Raw genomic sequence first — 22,481 nt, forward strand, 5'->3', positions numbered from 1 at the left:
CAGATATAAAGCCATCGGATATCACAATCCAACCAGAGAGTTATAGTGCCGTATTTGCTGCAACAACAAAGGTACTATAATAATTCATTTCTAACATATGTACTATAATAATTCATTTCTAACATATGTACTATAATTATATTGTAGGATAAAATAGGATGTCCCAGCAATTTTTATACGTTTAGTGTTGATGGTGCGACTATTTCTAATGGTCATATACAAAATCTAAAACCTTATACTTCATATAATCTAAAAATACAAAGAAAATCCAATCGTATTTCATTGCTCTTACAATTTCGAACGAAAGAATCAAGTAAGTTAAAGCAATCAACTGTTTTCAGCATAGGTACAATTATAGATTATACAAAATTTCTCAGAACCGGGAGCCGTGTCGAATATCCACTATAAGTTGAAAAAAAATCCGACAAAAGTTAAACTGACATGGAATTCTCCGACCGAACCCAACGGAGTAATTACCCATTACATGTTGTCTTATAGGGTAAATATTATTTGACAATATTAATTATCAATTATAGAAATAACAATTTTATCATTTAAAAAAGAAAAAGCGTCATGTAATAGAAATAGCAGCAATTCTATTTCACCGATTTGAATGCTTACAATCCCGTATAAAATAACAACAGTGTTTTTGTCGAGTTTTTATAATATTCCGATACGTATTCCTTGAGCTAGCTGATCACAACTATTTATACAATAAATGGTAAAATAAATAAAGCGAATTCTAAGCGTGTGACAGTTCTGAAAACGAATTGAAAACGTACCTAGGCAACCAATTTTCCATGATTCTAGTGAAGTCAAAAATACACATGAAATATACCAACGGTTGATAATTATGACTATAGAATCTTCAAATATCACGTAATAATGAAATATAATAATATTGACAGCTAAAATTACTGGCAGTTAATAGTAGGGGTAATTAATTATGCTGACAAATCATAATATTGCTAAATAAATGTACTAACAAATAATTGTAATGATAATTGATGGTATTGAATATATTAATAAGAGATAATGATAATGCAAATCAATAGCAATGTCGGAATAGCTGGTTAACGACAATCTTCCATAGTCTATAGTGGTCCATAACAATGATAAATTATAAAACATCACTAATAACTGATATCAATGATAAACTATGCTAAGAAGCAATACACATGGTGACATGTGCAGACGGTACGAAGGGAATGTAACGCACAACGTACCACCTTCTACACTAACACTAACTATAATAGCCGGGCAATAAGATCGAGGAAAGCAGATGAACAAGATTATGCTACTAAGATAAGTAGGCGTTAGTAGGGTAAATCTAAACGTGCAATGCGCATAAGGAAAAAAGTCAAAGCCCACACATTACACACGCTGCCATCAAGAGCCAGCAGGAACCTTTGGATGGTGTTAACGTATGTTTCAATTTATTGAAAAATCATAACTAACATCAGTTACGTGACTTTGGCATCAGCTTCTGGATTATAAAAAAGTTATAATTTACACTTTATTTACACAAACTAATTAAGGGAAAGATACGAATAAACAATAAAATACAGGAAAATAAAATAGATAAAGGTAATTGGAGAAATAGATAAATAAAGAAATAGAAAATCACTAATGAAAGAAATTGAATGGAGTGAAATTAAGAAGAGAAAACAGGAATACTCTGAACACACTCACCATTTGATGAATTTCAGGTTGGGTAGCACAAAGCACAATACAATAAACAATACATTAAAAGAATAAAAAGTAGTGACTCTTAGTATCGTGTTGTCTTCACAAATGAACTACTGTGAAGTTCTAACGTCTCTTGGACATGTGAATATATTACATCTGGCCTAAAATGACTAAATATGTTGCCATTTATGGCAATTGTTTCTGTAGCTTGTGTCTGTAAGGGTAGTAGACTCAGCAAAAAGTAGATGCGACGTCCTCGCATTTTAGTTTATCATCGTTATTTCAATTTTCGCAGAATGCATAAATGCTCCAAATAGAAAGCTAAATCATTACAGAATATCATATTACTCTTAAGACGTTTTCGATATTTAACAGATACCGTAAGTTATGTAATAATCGATTCTGGGGGTTTCAAAATCCCTCGAACTACATACGTTTTATGTTTGTTTTGTACACAACATTTTTTAAAATAGTGTGCTAAAATAAGTCAACTTTACAACATTAATTAGAATATTTCCCGTTAAATTCTATAACTTTTTCGCTAGCAATATTTCTGACAACGAAAACCATGTCGAAAGAATAACGTTGGTTTGACAGCTATTCAATAATCTTGCAATAATTTGCAACGTGTGAGTGTTGTCATGAAAAAGAGTGGCTATTTATCTGCTACCTGTTACTGCTGGTCCTTTTTGCAACAATTCTCAGTTTAGTATGTTCAGTTGACGTTGGTAGATATTTGTAGTAACATATTAATAACTCGTGAATCATCCTGCTGATCCACAAGAAGGTATTGTAGTCACTTCTCGAACTAATCCAGGTTTTTGATCGTTGGGATTATCGCAATAAATCCACATTTCATCAGCAGTCACAATACACCATAGAAATTTCTTTGAACCTGACAATCAATGTATTTCTCCTTCTTCCGGACCTTTTCAATCGTGCATAAACTTCTGGAAACAGTTGATTCCACAATTGCTGAACTGTTTGAAAGTTCTCTAAGAGTTGGATCACACTTTTCCACCAATATGTCTTGTTGTATAATGTTGTATATATGTTGTAATAAGTCCAAGGTATTTGGACTCTTTGGTCTTCCAGGCCGTTCTTTACCATTAACATCCCAACAACCACTTAAAAGACATTATGACCTAAACCGAATATTGAGATTTGTCCAAACAGTTTCACTGCACATTTCTAAAGGGTCTGGCGGGTTTTGGTAGTAAATTTCAACAAAATAAGTAACAAAAGTAATTAATATCGATCCAACTTTGAGCATTCCCAGCTTGGCTGCTGTATGTACTGAATAACTCAATAATATCAAATGAAAAACTATTATTTTATGCAGAGAAAGTTTAAATCCATCAAAATTAACAGTTAGGTAGTATCTCGGTACTTCGCTTGTACGTAATACTTGCGGTCAATTGTAATACCCACCCAGACACGCACTAAAAAGAGGATTACCCCAAATACTTTCAAACGTTTCGAAATCATTTTATAATTGGAAGAGGCTCTTAATTTCAGATATAAATTTTGAAGATCAATATTTATCACCATTACTGGTAGTGTATAGCAGTAAACAACTAGTCGATGGCAACAAGATATATGTGTATGACAGTTTACTTTATAAACTAACATCTTAGTCAACAGATGTCACAAAATAACAGATCTAATTGACTTCTTTGTACCGAAAAGCGTGTTATTGACAAAAAATCGCTATTAAATATAATTATGATCTATACACTATGTAATTACAAGATTGAATGATCTATTCAAATATATACTATCTGTACATCACCCTCCTTTTATGTTTACTCTATTTTCGCATTTTTTAGGCTCTAAACCTTTGCGGGCGGCAATCTAAAACCCATTAAAGATTCATTATAATCGGAGAACGGCACATATCAAGAATAAATACTCCTTTTTATATATCAGACTAACATTCAATCTTGTAAATGCATTTTAATAAGAAATATCAAAATTTAAAATTTTTCTAATCATAGGTATTACGGTTTATGGTTTGCAATACAAATGAAACTAATGCAAATAAAACACATATATCACACAATAGTACGAGTATTGAGCTAAGTAACCTAATTCCATATACCTTATATTCAGTTGAAATTGTGGCTTATACCAGCATAGGAGGTGGACCCCCTGGTTATATCGATATTCAGACAAAGCCTTCAGGTGTGATTGACATATATTAATGTAAATAGTTCGGATATAATTATTTTATTAATTTGCAGATCAAATATCAAAGGAAGAGATTACATTTAAAAACTTAAGTGTATACAATAAAAGTTTTAAATTTGTATATTCATCTAGTGATTGCCATTTAATCAGAGGACCATTTCTTGCAAAACTGAAATTAAATGGAACAAATGTATGGTGCTTAGGAAATGTTACCAAAATTTATAATGTGACAGTAGGAGAAATGAGGACTGTAGAATTTTCATACTCATCACTAGTTCCGTACTGCAACTACACATATCAATTAGAAATTTATCGAAGTAATATTTCCGTAGACATAAAAAAAGAAGGAAGATTTCAAACTCACCCCACAGGTATAATTCTATTTGGATCAGACTGGGAATTGTCTGTTACAACTAATAATATTTACTTTACTGATTGAACTATTCGTATATTTTCAGCTCCACTCAGACCCACTGAATTTGACGTTTTTTCTAAAGGTAAAACTTATGCCGATTTACGTTGGAAGCCCCCCTATCCCCCAACTGGGGAAATTGACTATTACGAGTTGACAATAAAACATTACTGGAACACGACTGATGTATTTGATGCAAACAAATGCAAACTATGGCCTGAATATTACTGTTACAGAATCAAGAATTTAAATTCATCATATTCTTACCAGTTCAAGGTAGTTTAACGTTAAAACATAATATTGTCAAATACTTTAACTGTAATTTTGTGAAATTAAAAAAGTAATTTCTTCTAATTGTAAAATACAATAAGTAATTTAATTTTGACGCTTGACAATATAACATTTCAAGTCAAAATGAAAATTATTTCAAAAACTATTTAAATATTCCCTCTCTTGTCAACTTGGGGCGGTAATGAAAATATTATATAAAAATTAGAAAATAGGAATACATATAATAAATAACTTCGAGACCATTTTTCTTTTGTTAATCACTGAAAGGACTTCAAAAAACATTTTGATATGAGGAAGTAAATTACTGCCATAAATCACTTATTATTATTTATTACGTACTTATTTTTAATTAAAATAATATTAATATATGTGTATATACTAATTTTATTTTGCAGCTTCGAGTAAAAAATAAAGCCGTGGATGTTTATTCTGAATATATTACTTTAGATAAATATGTTAAAATAGAAGAAGAAGGTATTTTAAAGTATGAGAATCCTTAGAATACTGGCCTTTACGTTACTTTCTTTGTAGCACCTGAAGCGCCATATGGTGGGAGTGTTGAATGGACCGAGGATAACGCGATGGAGATATCGTGGCACCATCCGAATCGAACGAACGGCCCACTCACATCTTTTGTTATTTATGTTGACAATAGAGAGTATGTTCATAATGTATCTGAAGAATCTTACAATATAACTTACCAAAAACAGGTAAAGTGAATTAATTATAAATATATCAGTCTAATTACTTTGTTATCCGGTTAATAATCTAGTTTTCATCAAATTTTCAGATACGAGATATCATCATAAGCTTTAATATCGAATTACCTAAAACTTACGAAATTGAGATAAAATCTAAAAACTCAGCTGGTGAATCTTCGCCATTAATTCTCCGGGATATTGGAAGTCCACCACCAATACCAATATTTTCAACCAAGGCTTCCAATGACAATGGAAGTATACAATTTAAATTGCAAGAAAATTTGCTGCAAAAGGCGTCTTATGATCGATTTTTGTACATATTATTGGTGGTAAGTACCGGGTTCATTGTGCTTACCTCTGATTTGACATATACCAAATAGAAAAACGAAAAATACATGGAAAATATCCTGTTAACTGCTCGAGATGAAATATCTGCACGTCATACAACGGATACATTGGAGCTATTATCGCCAACAGATTCATGGAAAATAGTAAAATCCTTTAATTTCACTCAACCAGTCAAATCTGATTCTATACGGATTGATCAACAGGAAATATACCAACTTATAACCAGCACCGACGCCTACAACATCACTTTGGTATGGCTGTTCAAATACAAACAGTTTATCAGAACACACATTGAATACAGTAAGTAAAATAAATACATTTTAACTTTTGCAAAAAAAATTAACACCATTTCTTTGATTTTAGTAACGGCAGTAGAAGGTGGTTTTTCGGCATTAACGATACTTTATGTGTTCCTGGCGCTAATAATTATAGCAGGTGTTGTGACAGCTTCTTGGTGGTATTTTATAAGGTAATAAAAACACACACACTGTATAATTTTAAATGTTTATCAAAAGACATCCAAGGCTTTGATTGATAATTTTTTAATTTTTAAATGGGCGTTTATTGAGAAAAATCGGTAGAATATATACCAATCGAAATATTTTCCTTCAATTTCTATTTCAAAACCATGTACCAATTAAGAGATAGCAGGTCAATTGAAAAGTTCCCGACCTACCATAGTAAAACACATTTTCTTGACAAAATTAGTTTTTTTTATTCAACATAATTCCCTTCAAGGGTGGATACACTGATTATAGCGACCCTCCAACTTTTCGATACCTTTTTGGTAGTACGATTTGTCCTTTGCTTCAAAATAGGCCTCAGTTTCGGTGATTACCTCTTCATTCGATGAAAATTTCTTCCCAGCGAAAATTCTTTTGAGATCTGAGAATGGGAAACAGTCGCTGGGGGACAGATCAGGAGAATACGGTAGATGAGGAGGCAATTCGAAGCCCACTTCATGGATTTTTGCCATCGTTTTTACTGACTTCTGACACGGTGCATTGTCTTGGTGAAGCAGCACTTTCTTTTTTTTGGATTGCGGCCGTTTTTCCGCGATTTCACCCTTCAAACGGTCCAATAACGCTATATAATAGTTGCTGTTGATGGTCCTTCCGTTTTCAAGGTAGTTAATGAAAATTATTCCATGCGCATCCCAAAATACAGATGCCATAACCTTGCCAGGTGACTATTGCGTTTTCCCACACTTTGAAGCGGGTTCATCATGTGCAGTTCACTTGAATGACTATTGATTGGACTTCGGAGTGAAATGATGGAGCCATGTTTCATCCATTGTCACATATCGACGCAAAAACACTGCTCCGAATCTTCAACTCGTTGTTTTTGGTTAAAAGTGACCTTGCGCTGCATCCACTTTTCACAGAGCTTTTTCATATCCAAATATTCGTAAATGATATGATATACACGTTCAGTTGATATCTTTAGAGTGTCTACTACTTCATTCAATTTCAATTTACGGTCATTCAAAATCATTTTGTAGATTTTTTTAACAATCCTTGATAGTTGATTTTCCTGAGGCAGTGTCTGGAAACTCTGCATCAAGTCAAGTTTTTGCTTCAACTGTATTTTTTACCTTCAGAGAGCAATATTTTATCAACACGCGAAATTTCTTTTTATCCATTTTTTTCACAATAACAAAAGTTGCTTCACTCAAAATGCTATAATTCACAAACTAATGATCCGACAGCTGTCAAATTTATACACGCAACTTTTGAGGGTTAGGGTTAACTAAAAAATATATGGATTTTATTCAGGTAGCACCATCTAGTGCCAGGCCGGGGACTTTTCAATTGAACTGCTACTGTATCGAATCTGAACACGTGGAAATTTGAAGACGATATGTCTGGATGAGTGCACCAGGATTTCTCACTGGAGCTGCAACTATAACTCATCAGGGTAATTGCTAAATCCATCATATAAATATCAGACAATGACCACCATGTTTCTTATCGGTGTGGATGTGGATGTCTACTAGTCTAACCCAGTCATTTTGCATTAGGGATTATTGTAATAAACAGAATTATCATAGCCAGTCACAGTAAGCTCCTCTAGAAAACTTTTTTTTATGGCAAGCAATAGCTCTGTGATGTTGAAACAGTTGGAATTAGTACTTTGAATCAATTTTCGTGCTAGCTCTTTCTAGCCTTTACAATCATTACCATCGTATGTAGATGCCTGGGAACTGGTCGATTCGCTGACAACTATGTTATATGAAGGTTCTTTGGGAGCTTGAAGTAAATTTTTGCCCAATAAGTGTTGTAATTCTTTTTTCGATCACTGCATCATCCAAGCTATCCTTCGTCATTGACACCAAAATCACTACTTTCTTCAAGCAGTATCACCATAAGTTTCTAAAAGTATTTGATGGGCTTCGACGGAACATTTGGTTGTTTAACAGTTTTCTGCAATGATACTTTGCTTTTTCCCCAATGGAAATTGATGAAAATATATGTAAGCACTTAAAAGTTTCGAGACAGTTCTTAATAGGTAAAGTCTCTTGGTAGTTCAAATGTAGGTATAAAAGATTTACTATTACTTAATTGTTTATTAGGCTTTGGTATTATATTCGGTTATACAGCTTTGGTATTTAGCTACATATATTAACTTACAATCTATTTTAAGCAGATTGCTTAAAGCCATCTAATTGAATCCTGCTGCTTTCTCTGGTTTCAGATTTATTTTGATATTATTGGTTAGCTATTTTGGTTTTCTTTTAATTTGAAACCTATATTTTCTTCAATTTACTATAATAAACATTTCTGGATATCGATAGAAGACGAAATACTATTTTGATAGTGATAGTGAATTATGAGAAGTTAGATATGGATTGTGAAAAAGACTTTAGAAAAAGCTAAAAATTATTTACATACATGTTATTACCAGATTTTTTTATTGAAACAATTTTTCAGACATTTGAAACTGAACTTCAACCAGAACCAACAAAGTAGTTTCATATCACTGACGCCGCTTTGTAAGTATTGACCAAATATTAATCACTATATATTTTATTATTATTTATTATAAAAATCTAGTAAATGAACTCTAATAGGCTACTTGTTTTTATCCTATTTTGTCATGGTTTTAAAATTATAAAGTACATAATACGATAGACACTTCGGGCTTAATATGTATGTCACACTTTTTAATTAGGCATTTTTTTAATAGTTTTATTTTAACGGTTTTACTCTTAATCTTCGGAATACGCCATCATCTAGGAACTGCAAACCCTCATCAATGATGTGCTGATGTTTCTACCTTCAGTTCCTTATGTAGACTGTCGTTACGAATATATCAAGGAACATCCACAATAACAGGTCAATTGAAAAGTCCCCGGCGCTACTAGAATTAAATCCTTATGTTTTTTAGTTAGCCCTAACCCCCAAAAAGGTGCGTGTATAAATTTGACAGCTGTTGTTTGGTTTGATTATTTGGCCTGATGCCGAGTTTCCGGACATTGCCCCCAGGAAAATCAACCATCAAGGATTGGTATGCTAAGTTTGGACGTGGTGAAAGGAGCACCGAAAGCGGTGAACGCAGTGGATGCCTAAAAGAGGTTGTTACCAACGAAAACATTTTGAAAGATCGTAAATTGAAATCGTGAATGAAATAGCAGACACTCTAAAGATATCAACTGAACGTGTACATGATATCATTCATGAATATTTGGGTATGAGAAGGCTTTGTGTAAAGTGGGTGCCGCGCGAGCTCACTTTTACCAAAAGCAACGACGAGTTGATGATTCGGAGCAGTGTTTGAAGATGATCAAGCGTAATAAACCCGAGTTTTTGCGTCGACATGTGACAATGAATGAAACATGGCTCCATCATTTCACTCCGAAATCCAATCGACAGTCATCCAAGTGCACTGCACACAATAAACCCGCTCCAAAGCGTGGGAAAACGCAACAGTCGGCTGGTCGAAGGTTATGGTGTCTGTATTTTGGAATGCACATGGAATAATTTTCAATGACTACTTTGAAAAAGTAGGACCATCAACAGTGACTACTACATAGCGTTATTAGACCGTTTGAAGGACGAAATCGCCGAAAAACGGCCGCATTTGCAGAAAAAGAAAGTGTTGCTTTACCAAGACAGTGCACCGTGTCAAAAATCCATGAATTGGGCTTCGAATTGTTTACTCGAGTATACAGTAGATAAAGAATTGCTTCCAATATACTTTTCTGTGGCATACCTGCTTGTATTTTCGTTAAGTTAGAATAGACATGTTCTAGTTTGACTATGAAGTATCGGTCAGTTATATATGACTCTAAAATGTTTGAATATTGGTCAGGGAGAACCATTTTAAGCTGACGCTTTGGCCTTCATGCCAAATTTTGCCGAAAGCCTGAGCAACATCTGAAAATACCGCAGAACATATTTCATTTTCTTCTCTGAAATCGCTTTATCTGATATAGCGTTTTGATTTTCAGATAGCAATCAATCCCGTCCAACCAGGACCGGTCCTACCAAAGTGAAACCGAAAAAACTGGAACCCATAGTGCCCGTAAGTTATCTTTAAATAAGTAAGTCGTACGGACTGTTAATGAATGATTATTTCAGGGTCATCCGTTATTCAAAACAGAACAATCCTGTCTGATAAAATTAGAAAACTTCTCCAGTTACGTGAAGGAATCCGTGCAAAATGGCGAGCTCAGACGTCAGCACGAGGTAATTGATCCATGAAACTCATAAAGGATAAAATTATACTCTTTAAATTTACCTTAAATTATTTAATTTTAATCGATAGAGGTAAAGTTCAAACGAGGGTACTGGTATTATAGTTCTGACCACTTCGTTCACTGTCTTATTTCGAGTAAACTTGATAAAAAGATGTTTTGCTTTACTACCCACCGTACAGTCCAGATCTAGGGCCCAATGACCATTGCTTATTTACAGATTTCAAAAGAATTCCTTTAGTAGTTAGGCCTGGGACTATTGAGTGACGTACGTATGAGGAATATTTTTGGATTTCAAAAAACACTTTTTTGATATGTTTCTGGAGCCCAATTATCTTGGGAGCTAATGTGTATAACTCTAATTTTGATTCGTTTTCCAAGTGTTACCATTTTAGAGCATTTTAGAATATTTTATCCCTTCAGTATTGGCGGATCTGACATAAACCATCTTAAACATCATAAACATCTTACCTTAAGATAATCACTAATATTTATTTTTTGAACACTATTATTTTAACGATTATTTAGCTATTCCCGAGAGGTGTGGTGAAACCTTGTACCGAAGGTTCCTTGCCTGAAAATAAGATGAAAAATCGTTATAACAATCTCACGGCATGTAAGTATCAGTGCGTATTCACAACTCAATCTAAACATCTTTTATTTTCGATGACAGACGACGCCACCAGGGTGAAACTGGAGAAACTGGCGGAAGATCCGCATTCTGACTACATCAACGCCAACTACATCGATGTAAGAAGACATTCTTGTCGGTTTAACTAAAATACTGATGCCGAACATCATTTTTCAGGGTTACAAAATGCCCAAAGCCTATATAGCTACTCAGGGACCCAAGAAGCAGACTGTCTACGATTTCTGGAGGATGATATGGCAGGAGAAGGTGTCATGGATAGTTATAGTAGCCAATGTTATCGAGGGTGGAAAGGTAGGGCTTCAGAAGTGTTAGACAAATTTAAAATAGGTATTTTAGTTGGCCATCGATGTATACTACTCTTCAACAAACATATCGAAATTGCTCTAATACGGTTCTTTAGATATGTAACCGAAAATATCTTGGATATCTACCAGATGTTAACCTATATATGTCTAATACAATCTGTTGATACCTGTAGATTTTTATATACTGCTTGATTATATTTATAGGCCATTTTTCTGTCCAGCATTGTATTTTGGTGTGTTTGTAACTTTTCGATTGATTAAGTACTGTTATCTTCAACGACTAGTCTTAGTGTTTCATCTGCAAAGGTAGCACCAACATTTTCATTGAAAATAACAGGTCAAATGAAAAGTCCTCGGCCTGACACATAGATGGTGCTACTAGAATTAATTCCATATGTTTTTCGGTTAGCCAAAACCCTCAAAAGATGCGTGTATAAATTTGACAGCAGTGGGATCATTAGTTTGTAAATTATAGCATTTTGAGTGAAGCAACTTTTATTATTGTGAAAAAAATGGATAAAAGGGAATTTCATGCGTGTTGATAAAATATTGTTTTTTGAAGGGAAAAAATACGGTTGAGGTAAAAACATGTCTGGATGCCGAGTTTCGGGACACTGCCCCAGGAAAATCAACCATCAAGGATTGGTATGCTAAGTTTAGACATGGTGAAATGAGCACCGAAGACGGTGAACGCAGTGGACGCCCAAAAGAGGTTGTTACCGACGAAAACATTTAAAAAATCCACAAAATCATTTTGAATGACCCTAAATTGAAATTGAATGAAATAATAGACACTGTAAAGATATTAACTGAATCATATTATTCATGAATATTTTGGTATGAGAAAGCTCTGTGCAAAGTGGGTGCCGCTCTAGCTCACTTTTGACCAAAAACAACGACGAGTTGATGATTCGGAGCAGTATTTGAAGATGATCAAGCGTAATAAACCCGAGTTTTTGGTCGATATGTGGCAATGGATGAAACACGGCTCCATCATTTCACTCCGAAGTCCAATCGACAGTCATCCGAGTGTACTGTGCACGATGGACCCGCTCCGTGGGAAAGCGTGGGAAAACGCAACAGTCACCAAGACAATGCACCGTCTCACAAGTCAGTGAAAACGATCGCAAAAATCAATGAATTGGGCTTCGAATTGCTTCCCCATCCACCGTATTCTCCAGATCTGGCCCCCAGTGACTGTTTCCTATTCTCAGATCTCAAAAGAATGCTCACTGGGAAGACATTTTCCTCGAATGAAGAGATGATCGCCGAAACTGAGGGCTATTTTGAAGCAAAGGACAAATCGTACTACAAAAATGGTATTGAAAAGTTGGAGGGTCGCTAAAACTAATTTTCAGTTGCAGTCAGGGAATACAGTATGATTTGAGTGAACAAGTATTATCAAAGATATGTCACTTTGAACCTGTCTATTAGAAAAACTCGTATTGCTTTTCGCCAACCACATATTATTGCTTGATCTCTACAGTAACTTATAGTCTCATCATTATATTGTTAGGATATGGTCGATATATAACGATAAAAAATGTTACTTATTATTTTCTAATTAGAAAAAAACCGAACAATACTGGCCCAATGCTGACGACCAATTGAACGTGGGGGACTTCAACATAGCTCATGAAAAAGCGGAGCTTCATGCTGGGTACGAGTTCAGAAACTTTTTAGTCACCAAAGAGAATGATGAAACGCGAAAGGTAAACGATTTGAAATATTTTCTGCTCTATATTCTATTTTATAATTTTTGAGTACCCAAGAGTATGTATTAATCATCAGTATGTATTTCCCTAATTAGAATAAAACTAATCTACCTAAGTTAAAGTTAAGAATACACTTATAGACTAAACGATTTCGTGTGGTTTGGTTCGCTTCAATCTTCTGATTTCCTGCGTGTTGTCCAGCAATTGTATTACTACTGCGTTGCTGTGATTTAGCAACCTTCTTTCATCTTTTATGGCTGGCTTGGATCAAGTCGATCAAGTTGAGAGTGTCTTCCGATTAACTGTACTGGTTAGTCGGAAGATACTCTCAATGTCGTTGCTTGACTTTAGGTCTTCTCTGCTCTTTGTCTAATATGATGTTTCTAATTACACCTACTATTGATATATATATATATATATATATATATATATATATTCAGTTGTCATGTCAATTTTGTCTCTTTTAATTCACCGTCAATGATATATTTGGAGGTCTGAGTACCGTCAGATAATTCTTATGACCCAGATACTAAATACATCCTGATCTCAATGGTTATTAATTATTATTTTTTTATCGGCTGGTCAGAAAGAAACCTCTAATGGGTTACCATTTCTCAAATCAGTTGTCAACGGTTGTTTCTTATATAGAAGGTAATTTTGGTTGATACCACTCCATCGATTATCATGCATTATATACTACATACATCTATTACATAATGTAATTGTTCGGATTTATGAATTTATTTGAAAACACTGGATATAATCTGTTATATGTGAATAGAAAGCCCGAACAATAATTAGCAATTAAAGTTTATATGGAGCGTTTTTCCATAAATATTTTAACTACAATTTAGAATGCGAAACATTTATCAACATTCGAGTTAATTGCATTTGTATAATTGTTTTTTATGGTATAATTATGCCGATCTATTAGACATATTATTAGTTAGTATTTCGATATATTAAATTGTGTTGGAAATAACGTCCCGATATTTCTTCTGCGTTTTGTTTTAAGTTATGGTTTAGTTATAAACTCTAAAGCTTCTGGCCGGGTAATGGTATCTGGAATTAATCTACAAAATGAACAAATTAAATTACTACCGCGGAATTACCGTCGACTGCTAGAATAATATCTTTTTAAAAGAAAGTTTAAAGTTTCGCGTGAAGGGGTTTTCTCAACACTTAAACCTATTTTGGCTGGAGTTTCACAGGATAGTGTCTTGGGATCTTTGTTGTATTTGGTCTATACTACTCATATCCCAACAACAAAAGAAACAGTACTTGAAACATTCGCCGATGACACAATTATAATAGCAAAATATGTATCTCTGTCTAAGCCTGTAGCAAAAGTACAAGTAGCGGTCAACAAGATCTACAAATGGACTAGGGGCTGGAAAATGCAGCTTAGTAGTTTGAAATCTGTTCATGTTAATTTTGCGTTGCGTCGAAATGACAAACACTTGATTATATCACTCGACGGATGCTCGATTCCTCAAGCAGAATCAGCCATATACCTTGACATACATTCCGATGATAGGTTAAACTGGAAACATCATCAGATAGAAAATGTACTGGTTAGTCGGAAGATACTCTCAATGTCGTTGCTTGACTTTAGGTCTTCTCTGCTCTTTGTCTAATATGATGTTTCTAATTACACCTACTATTGATATATATATATATATATATATATATATATATATATATATATATATTCAGTTGTCATGTCAATTTTGTCTCTTTTAATTCACCGTCAATGATATATTTGGAGGTCTGAGTACCGTCAGATAATTCTTATGACCCAGATACTAAATACGTCCTGATCTCAATGGTTATTAATTATTATTTTTTTTATCGGCTGGTCAGAAAGAAACCTCTAATGGGTTACCATTTCTCAAATCAGTTGTCAACGGTTGTTTCTTATATAGAAGGTAATTTTGGTTGATACCACTCCATCGATTATCATGCATTATATACTACATACATCTATTACATAATGTAATTGTTCGGATTTATGAATTTATTTGAAAACACTGGATATAATCTGTTATATGTGAATAGAAAGCCCGAACAATAATTAGCAATTAAAGTTAATACGGAGCGTCTTTCCATAAATATTTTAACTACAATTTAGAATGCGAAACATTTATCAACATTCGAGTTAATTGCATTTGTATAATTGTTTTTTATGGTATAATTATGCCGATCTATTAGACATATTATTAGTTAGTATTTCGATATATTAAATTGTGTTGGAAATAACGTCCGATATTTCTTCTGCGTTTTGTTTTAAGTTATGGTTTAGTTATAAACTCTAAACGGAAATAACTACCGCGGAATTACCGTCGACTGCTAGAATAATATCTTTTTAAAAGAATGTTTAAAGTTTCGCGTGAAGGGGTTTTCTCAACACTTAAACCTATTTTGGCTGGAGTTTCACAGGATAGTGTCTTGAGATCTTTGTTGTATTTGGTCTATACTACTCATATCCCAACAACAAAAGAAACAGTACTTGAAACATTCGCCGATGACACAATTATAATAGCAAAATATGCATCTCTGTCTAAGCCTGTAGAAAAAGTACAAGTAGCGGTCAACAAGATCTACAAATGGACTAGGGGCTGGAAAATACAGCTTAGTAGTTTGAAATCTGTTCATGTTAATTTTGCGTTGCGTCGAAATGACAAACACTTCATTATATCACTCGACGGATGCTCGATTCCTCAAGCAGAATCAGCCATATACCTTGACATACATTCCGATGATAGGTTAAACTGGAAACATCATCAGATAGAAAATGTACTGGTTAGTCGGAAGATACTCTCAATGTCGTTGCTTGACTTTAGGTCTTCTCTGCTCTTTGTCTAATATGATGTTTCTAATTACACCTACTATTGATATATATATATATATATATATATATATATATATATATATTCAGTTGTCATGTCAATTTTGTCTCTTTTAATTCACCGTCAATGATATATTTGGAGGTCTGAGTACCGTCAGATAATTCTTATGACCCAGATACTAAATACATCCTGATCTCAATGGTTATTAATTATTATTTTTTTTATCGGCTGGTCAGAAAGAAACCTCTAATGGGTTACCATTTCTCAAATCAGTTGTCAACGGTTGTTTCTTATATAGAAGGTAATTTTGGTTGATACCACTCCATCGATTATCATGCATTATATACTACATACATCTATTACATAATGTAATTGTTCGGATTTATGAATTTATTTGAAAACACTGGATATAATCTGTTATATGTGAATAGAAAGCCCGAACAATAATTAGCAATTAAAGTTTATACGGAGCGTTTTTCCATAAATATTTTAACTACAATTTAGAATGCGAAACATTTATCAACATTCGAGTTAATTGCATTTGTATAATTGTTTTTTATGGTATCTGGAATTAATCTACAAAATGAACAAATTAAATTACTACCGCGGAATTACCGTCGACTGCTAGAATAATATCTTTTTAAAAGAAAGTTTAAAGTTTCGCGTGAAGGGGTTTTCTCAACACTTAAACCTATTTTGGCTGGAGTTTCACAGGATAGTGTCTTGAGATCTTTGTTGTATCTGGTCTATACTACTCATATCCCAACAACAAAAGAAACAGTACTTGAAACATTCGCCGATGACACAGTTATAATGGCAAAATATGTATCTCTGTCTAAGCCTGTAGCAAAAGTACAAGTAGCGGTCAACAAGATCTACAAATGGACTAGGGGCTGGAAAATGCAGCTTAGTAGTTTGAAATCTGTTCATGTTAATTTTGCGTTGCGTCGAAATGACAAACACTTGATTATATCACTCGACGGATGCTCGATTCCTCAAGCAGAATCAGCCATATACCTTGACATACATTCCGATGATAGGTTAAACTGGAAACATCATCAGATAGAAAAAGTACTGGTTAGTCGGAAGATACTTTCAACTTGACCTAAAATCAAAGAGATTGGTTTATCAGTCAATCATAGAGCCAATTTGGACCCATGGGGTGCATAGAGGTTGCACTTAAACATCAAACCAAGTACTAATCCAACGGAGTCGAAACAAAGTTTTACGATTAATTACCAATGGTTATCGCTACATAACCAACGAAGAGCTGCACGATGACCTCGAAATCAAATGAATATTCCAAGTGAACCAAGATGTCGGCTTAAAATTTCTACTAAAGTTGAGAAATCATAGTAACGTGGAAGCAATTCAGCTGCTGGAAAACACGCAGGAAACCTGAAGTTTGAAGGCAACCAAACCACACGAAATCGTTTAGGGTGTAAGTGTAATTAAGTAATTTGGGAAATACTTACTGATGTACTAACACCGACTGAAATTACATTTTCTATGCGATTTTCTAAGATATGAGTCCAGAACTCGTCAGTAATTTCACGGTAACAGTTTTCTAATTTTGTAGATTAACTAGCGACCCGCCCCCGCTTCGCACGGGTGCAATGCTGATACTAAATTAAATACACTACAGAAAAAATATGAACGTTGTATATAAAAACATAGCGGCCCGCTCCGACTTTGCACGGGCATAAAATATATATGCCTATGTCACTCAATGAAAACATGATTAAAATCGATCCAGTATTTTTTGTTCATTCGTTACTGCCCTTGGCCCGCACGCATTAAATTTGGAGTAAAACAATTCCTCTTCCCCTATACTTACTATGAAGATTTCCTGCTATCTTTGGAATATCTAAATTCATACAATTTTTATTACATTACACATTTTTAAACGCAAATTTTAAATTTGTAATATCTCCGAAAATATTTGTTTAATTTACATGCTGTAAGGAACCATATTGATCTATATTAATTGCACACTGTATTTAAGGTACTTAATTCGATAAGGATTGATGCCGTATTGCTTAAAATAGCTTCGTAAATAAGCCATTTTCTCACGTAAAAAGTAAACAATAAAAATGGTTAATGTGGGTTATCCCTAAAAGATAAACATATACCATCGCGGACTTTTTTGTAGACCTTTTTATGGTGTACAATACTGTAGTACATTAATTTGATCTAACTCGTAGGGTTAGGCAGCGTTTTTGCTAATTGCTAAATAAGCCTAAAAAAATAGGTTAATTTACGACATCACGTTAGAAACCTCTAAAATTAGCAATGTTGCCTTAGTATATTATGCATGTATTATACATATAAACCTTCCTCTTGAATCACTCTATCTATTGAAAAAAACCGCATCAAAATCCGTTGCGTAGTTTTAAAGATTTAAGCGCACATAGGGATATAGGGACAGAAAAGGCGACTTTGTTTTATACTATGTAGTGATTCCAAATGCCACATCCAGTCACAAGGGCGATTACAATTTTGACCTGTTTCTTAAAATCCGGTAAATTGTCTGTAACTTATTTCTGCTTTGTGTTAAAATTTGATCAGTGATAATCAAAAAACTTGTATCAAGTTTGAGAAAACATATTAAACACGGGATATTGAAACCACACAGGCGGTGTAGCTACTTTTTTAGGGCTGTACTTATCGGTTATGAAATAATTTCCAAGGATTTCTTTACATAATTAATTTAAAGGCATCTATTATTAATTTAAAACATGACATGTCCGTTATGTAGAGATGTGACTGATATCTTTTTAAAGACTGTGAATTAACTTTGTTAGGGATTGTTTTGTATATGTCTTTCACTGATGGGCAGCTTCAATTTTAGATAGGACAGTTGCATTTTAAGGCTTGGCCTGACCACGGGGTACCGCTATATCCGCAGACCCTGGTACCCTTCCTTCAGAAGATGTTGACGCTGAGGTCCGTAAACTCCCCCATTGTTGTTCACTGCAGGTGAGTTCCTCGTTAGGGCTTTGGTGGAAGGATGCTGATCTGTGTGGTGAATTCTAGCGCTGGTGTCGGCCGTACCGGTACCATAATCCTGTGCGATATTTGTCTGCACATGGCCGCCGCAGTAGGGGCGATTGACGTGCTTGCAATGATGGAACACCTCCGAAACCAACGACCAAACATGGTGGACAACGTGGAACAGTATAAGCTGGCTCATCTGGTAATTCTCAACTGTCTTGAAGGTGAGCAAATAAATCCGTAGTCTATCCAATAAAACAGTGGACTCTCGTCATCTAAATTCGTGACGTCAAAACGTGGCAATGTTGTCGTATTTAACAACATTCCAATGTAAATAAAATAATTTTAAAAATGTCAAAAGTTCTTAATTTACTTTAACGTTATAGTGCATCTAATGTATATATATATATATATATATATATATATGCACCAGACAGCGTTGTATTTCCTTTTAAATAGAATGAAATATGAAGGAAAATACTGTCTGATATTAAAACGAATTTACAAACTCTCGATGACGTGAGTTCACTGCAATTTTGGATAGACTATATGACAGTGTTGCAACACTGGTTCTGCTCGGGAATCAATTTTTCTTTCATATCTAACGCCTACTGTTGCTCTGTTTCACGTTCGCTAATCTTTTTTCTTTTTTATCTCGACTATATTATTTATTCAGTGTTAGTAGTGCTACGTCCTGCTTCTATGTTTTGGGTTTATGTTATCCACTTCTTTACTTAATATTTTTCAACCTACTGTCCATAGGGTTATGCCCCTGGAAAGAGTTTAATCTACGCCTGCTACGTTTATCGATCTTTTTCTATCTTCGTAGATGTTCTACTTAGTTAAACTTAGTTCGGTAAATTATTTCATCATGTTTAAGGAATGAGGACGAGCATCCCGATCAACAAGCTCTTCTGCCAGGAGGTGGAACGTATCCTGGAGGAAGACGTCGCCGAATCGCAGATGCGGTACATCAGAGAGTGCGAGTGGCAGGATGACTCCATGAAGACCATCTGCCTGGAGCAGAGCAGTGACCAAACCCTGTTTCCCGAAAAAGATAGGTTCCCGAATATACAGCCCGGTAAGCATCCCTGATATTTAGAATGCGCTCTAGTAGCTTCGTAATAAATAATTGTGTATACTTCTATAAATCTAAGAACTACCTATCGCTGTGTAATTTGAAGACCTGATGCAATGACGGCTGGTATACAAGGGATGCAGTGCTGCAGAACTCCCAAAGAAAAACTGAAGAAGCTCCCACAAAATTATTATGTAATCTCACTGAAATACTAAAATATTTTTTATTACTTACAAAAAAGCAAATCCGACTTAGCATTCGCGAATTTTTGTTGTAACGCGGGCCAGTGAAATAACTCACGCTATCGCTATTGTTATTATTCATTTGGCCCGCACGATCGTGTTCTGCGAGCTCCTTGAATCACTCCATAACAGTGAAAATGTTTGTATACGAGAGACCGTCTGTCCAAGGTCGTACAAAAAATAGTTAATTCATGTGCGTCTATGGTTTTTCACACCAACAATTATGTGATTCTAGAGCGGCACTCCCAGGTGTATTTGTACCCATTCCCGCCAGGATCTGCCACGGAATCATCGATATACATCAACGCCATCCACGTAGATGGCTATGGCGAGCAAGGACGCTATGTCGTCACGTCATACCCACTGCCGCACTGTATCGATGACTACTGGCGTTTGATTATCGAAAAGAACATTTACGTTGTGGTATGTCTCAACGAAATCAGCTCGAAAGATCAGGTAAATGTCAATTTAATTACGTCATAACCAATCAACTATCCTAGATGTTATAAATACGAGTTTTCAATTGTACATTATTTGTTTTAATATATCCTTATTATAAAACAAGTTTTACTATTTCACATCTAATTTTATGTAAATCTTGCTATATTCTTTATTATATATTTATTTTACCACAAGGAAGTGTACTGTGACCAATGTTTTATTTATTCTACACTTGCGATATACCACAAATAGATAATATTACGATGGCTACATTTACTGATGATACTGTGATTATAACTGTCGGAGACAATAGTGAAGAAGCCTCACGATAATTAAAACAAGCAAGTGACAATATAAATAATTGGACACAAGTTTGGAAAATAAGAATTAATGAAAGTAAATCTGTACAGTTCATCTATAAACAGACCGTACAAGCACCAATAACATTAAATAATACTATCATTCCCTATAGCAACAACGCTAAATATCTCGGAATGTATCTAGATGCAAAACTTCGCCGGAAGGAACATATATAGAAGAAAAGAAAAGAACTGGAATTGAAATATAGGAAAATGTACTGGCTAATTGGGAGAAAATCACAATTATCAGTACATAATAAATTGCTACCATATAAGCAAATACTGAAATCTATATGGACATACGGAGTTCAATTATGGGGATGTTTTGCAAAAGTAACATTAATAAAATACAAATTTTTGAGTCCTGAAAGATATTGTAGACGCACCCAAATACTATAGGACTGATTAGTTTCATCGAGACCTTCAGATACCCACGGTCAGTCAAGAAATCAAGAGAATTGCAAGGGGGCATGAGGGAAGACTACATTCTCATGAGAATGTTGAAGAATTGCAGCTTTTGGATACCACCAGAACAGGACATAGATTCAAAAGAGTCAAAGCATCTCATCCTGTGTAGTGCTGTGTAGTGAAGTGCATATAATAAAAAATAAATCAGTGACATTATAAACATAATTTCACCAGAGACTGAGATAGGGCCGATGGGTCTTCCAAGTTATATACCTATATTTAAGTTATCATATATATATATATAAAATATTTTTAAGCAATTTGTATATAATTATATATGTATTATATTATTTTTAGTTCAGATGTTTTTAAATTGTTGCCAAGACATAGTTGAAAAGTTTTAATAAATATTCTTTCCACAGACCTGTAAACCTTTCTGGCCAAGAAACAAAACCAAAATGAAACTGACTGAGTTCATCAGCGTCCAACACGTGAAAACCTCAAGTTTGAGGTTCTACACCGTGATGACGTTTGAAATTAAAGCGGAAGCCCCGTACATGGAAGAGGTAAGAGGAAGACCGCGCGGCAAATATTCCTTTCATCCAAGTGTTGATCTCTTACGCAGGACAAGAACATGACGGTGGAGATAATCAAGTTTAAGGGATGGAACACCTCCGTAAACCTGCCGGATTTCGAGGACTTCATCTCCCTTACCGAGGACGTGATCAGGATTAGCAGGAAATCGACTCCGGCCTTGATAAGTTGCTAGTAAGTGCGATAATCGCCTTTCTAATAAAGGCACTTGATCAAGTATAGCGTTATTTGCTGGCTATCAAAATGGGTGGGGCGAAAGTCCGGCTACCGTTTTCATTGCGCGCCATCCTGGTTATATGACGTTTAGCTCAAAAGTTATAGGCAATCAAAATGTATGGTAGCAGGACTTTTGTCCCACCTAAAAAAAAGACGACAAAATGATCATTTGATGTGGTAAATATAAAAACCCTTAACCAACTGAACCAAAACTCAGAGTTGATGCGGCAACACTGCGACGTTCTTATGTCACAAATTTAAATGACGTTTGTACAAAATAACTTTGAACATAATATACCTA

The 22,481-nt window shown here is 34.6% G+C and overlaps 1 protein-coding gene across 1 annotated transcript in view; it reads left to right on the top strand.

The window, feature by feature from the left end:
* Positions 1-22,481, top strand: part of LOC143201631 (uncharacterized) — a 37,021-nt gene that overhangs the window by 13,778 nt on the left and 762 nt on the right. Inside the window, exons 13-36 of the mRNA XM_076412802.1 lie at positions 4-71; positions 148-313; positions 378-499; positions 3,687-3,873; positions 3,933-4,250; positions 4,338-4,567; positions 4,978-5,056; positions 5,114-5,292; positions 5,373-5,612; positions 5,664-5,931; positions 5,995-6,100; positions 8,562-8,623; positions 10,082-10,155; positions 10,212-10,319; positions 10,856-10,943; positions 11,001-11,077; positions 11,136-11,270; positions 12,853-12,996; positions 18,700-18,827; positions 18,885-19,066; positions 19,723-19,923; positions 20,398-20,618; positions 21,793-21,936; positions 21,996-22,138. Of these exons, the coding sequence (XP_076268917.1) occupies positions 4-71; positions 148-313; positions 378-499; positions 3,687-3,873; positions 3,933-4,250; positions 4,338-4,567; positions 4,978-5,056; positions 5,114-5,292; positions 5,373-5,612; positions 5,664-5,931; positions 5,995-6,100; positions 8,562-8,623; positions 10,082-10,155; positions 10,212-10,319; positions 10,856-10,943; positions 11,001-11,077; positions 11,136-11,270; positions 12,853-12,996; positions 18,700-18,827; positions 18,885-19,066; positions 19,723-19,923; positions 20,398-20,618; positions 21,793-21,936; positions 21,996-22,138 (3,670 nt within the window). The remainder of the gene's footprint in view (positions 1-3; positions 72-147; positions 314-377; positions 500-3,686; positions 3,874-3,932; positions 4,251-4,337; positions 4,568-4,977; positions 5,057-5,113; positions 5,293-5,372; positions 5,613-5,663; positions 5,932-5,994; positions 6,101-8,561; positions 8,624-10,081; positions 10,156-10,211; positions 10,320-10,855; positions 10,944-11,000; positions 11,078-11,135; positions 11,271-12,852; positions 12,997-18,699; positions 18,828-18,884; positions 19,067-19,722; positions 19,924-20,397; positions 20,619-21,792; positions 21,937-21,995; positions 22,139-22,481) is intronic.

This window comes from Rhynchophorus ferrugineus, unplaced genomic scaffold (assembly GCF_030347505.1).
Source record: "Rhynchophorus ferrugineus isolate W39M unplaced genomic scaffold, kcgeb_rfMv2 rfM8, whole genome shotgun sequence".
In the NCBI taxonomy this organism is placed as follows: Eukaryota; Metazoa; Arthropoda; class Insecta; order Coleoptera; family Curculionidae; genus Rhynchophorus; species Rhynchophorus ferrugineus.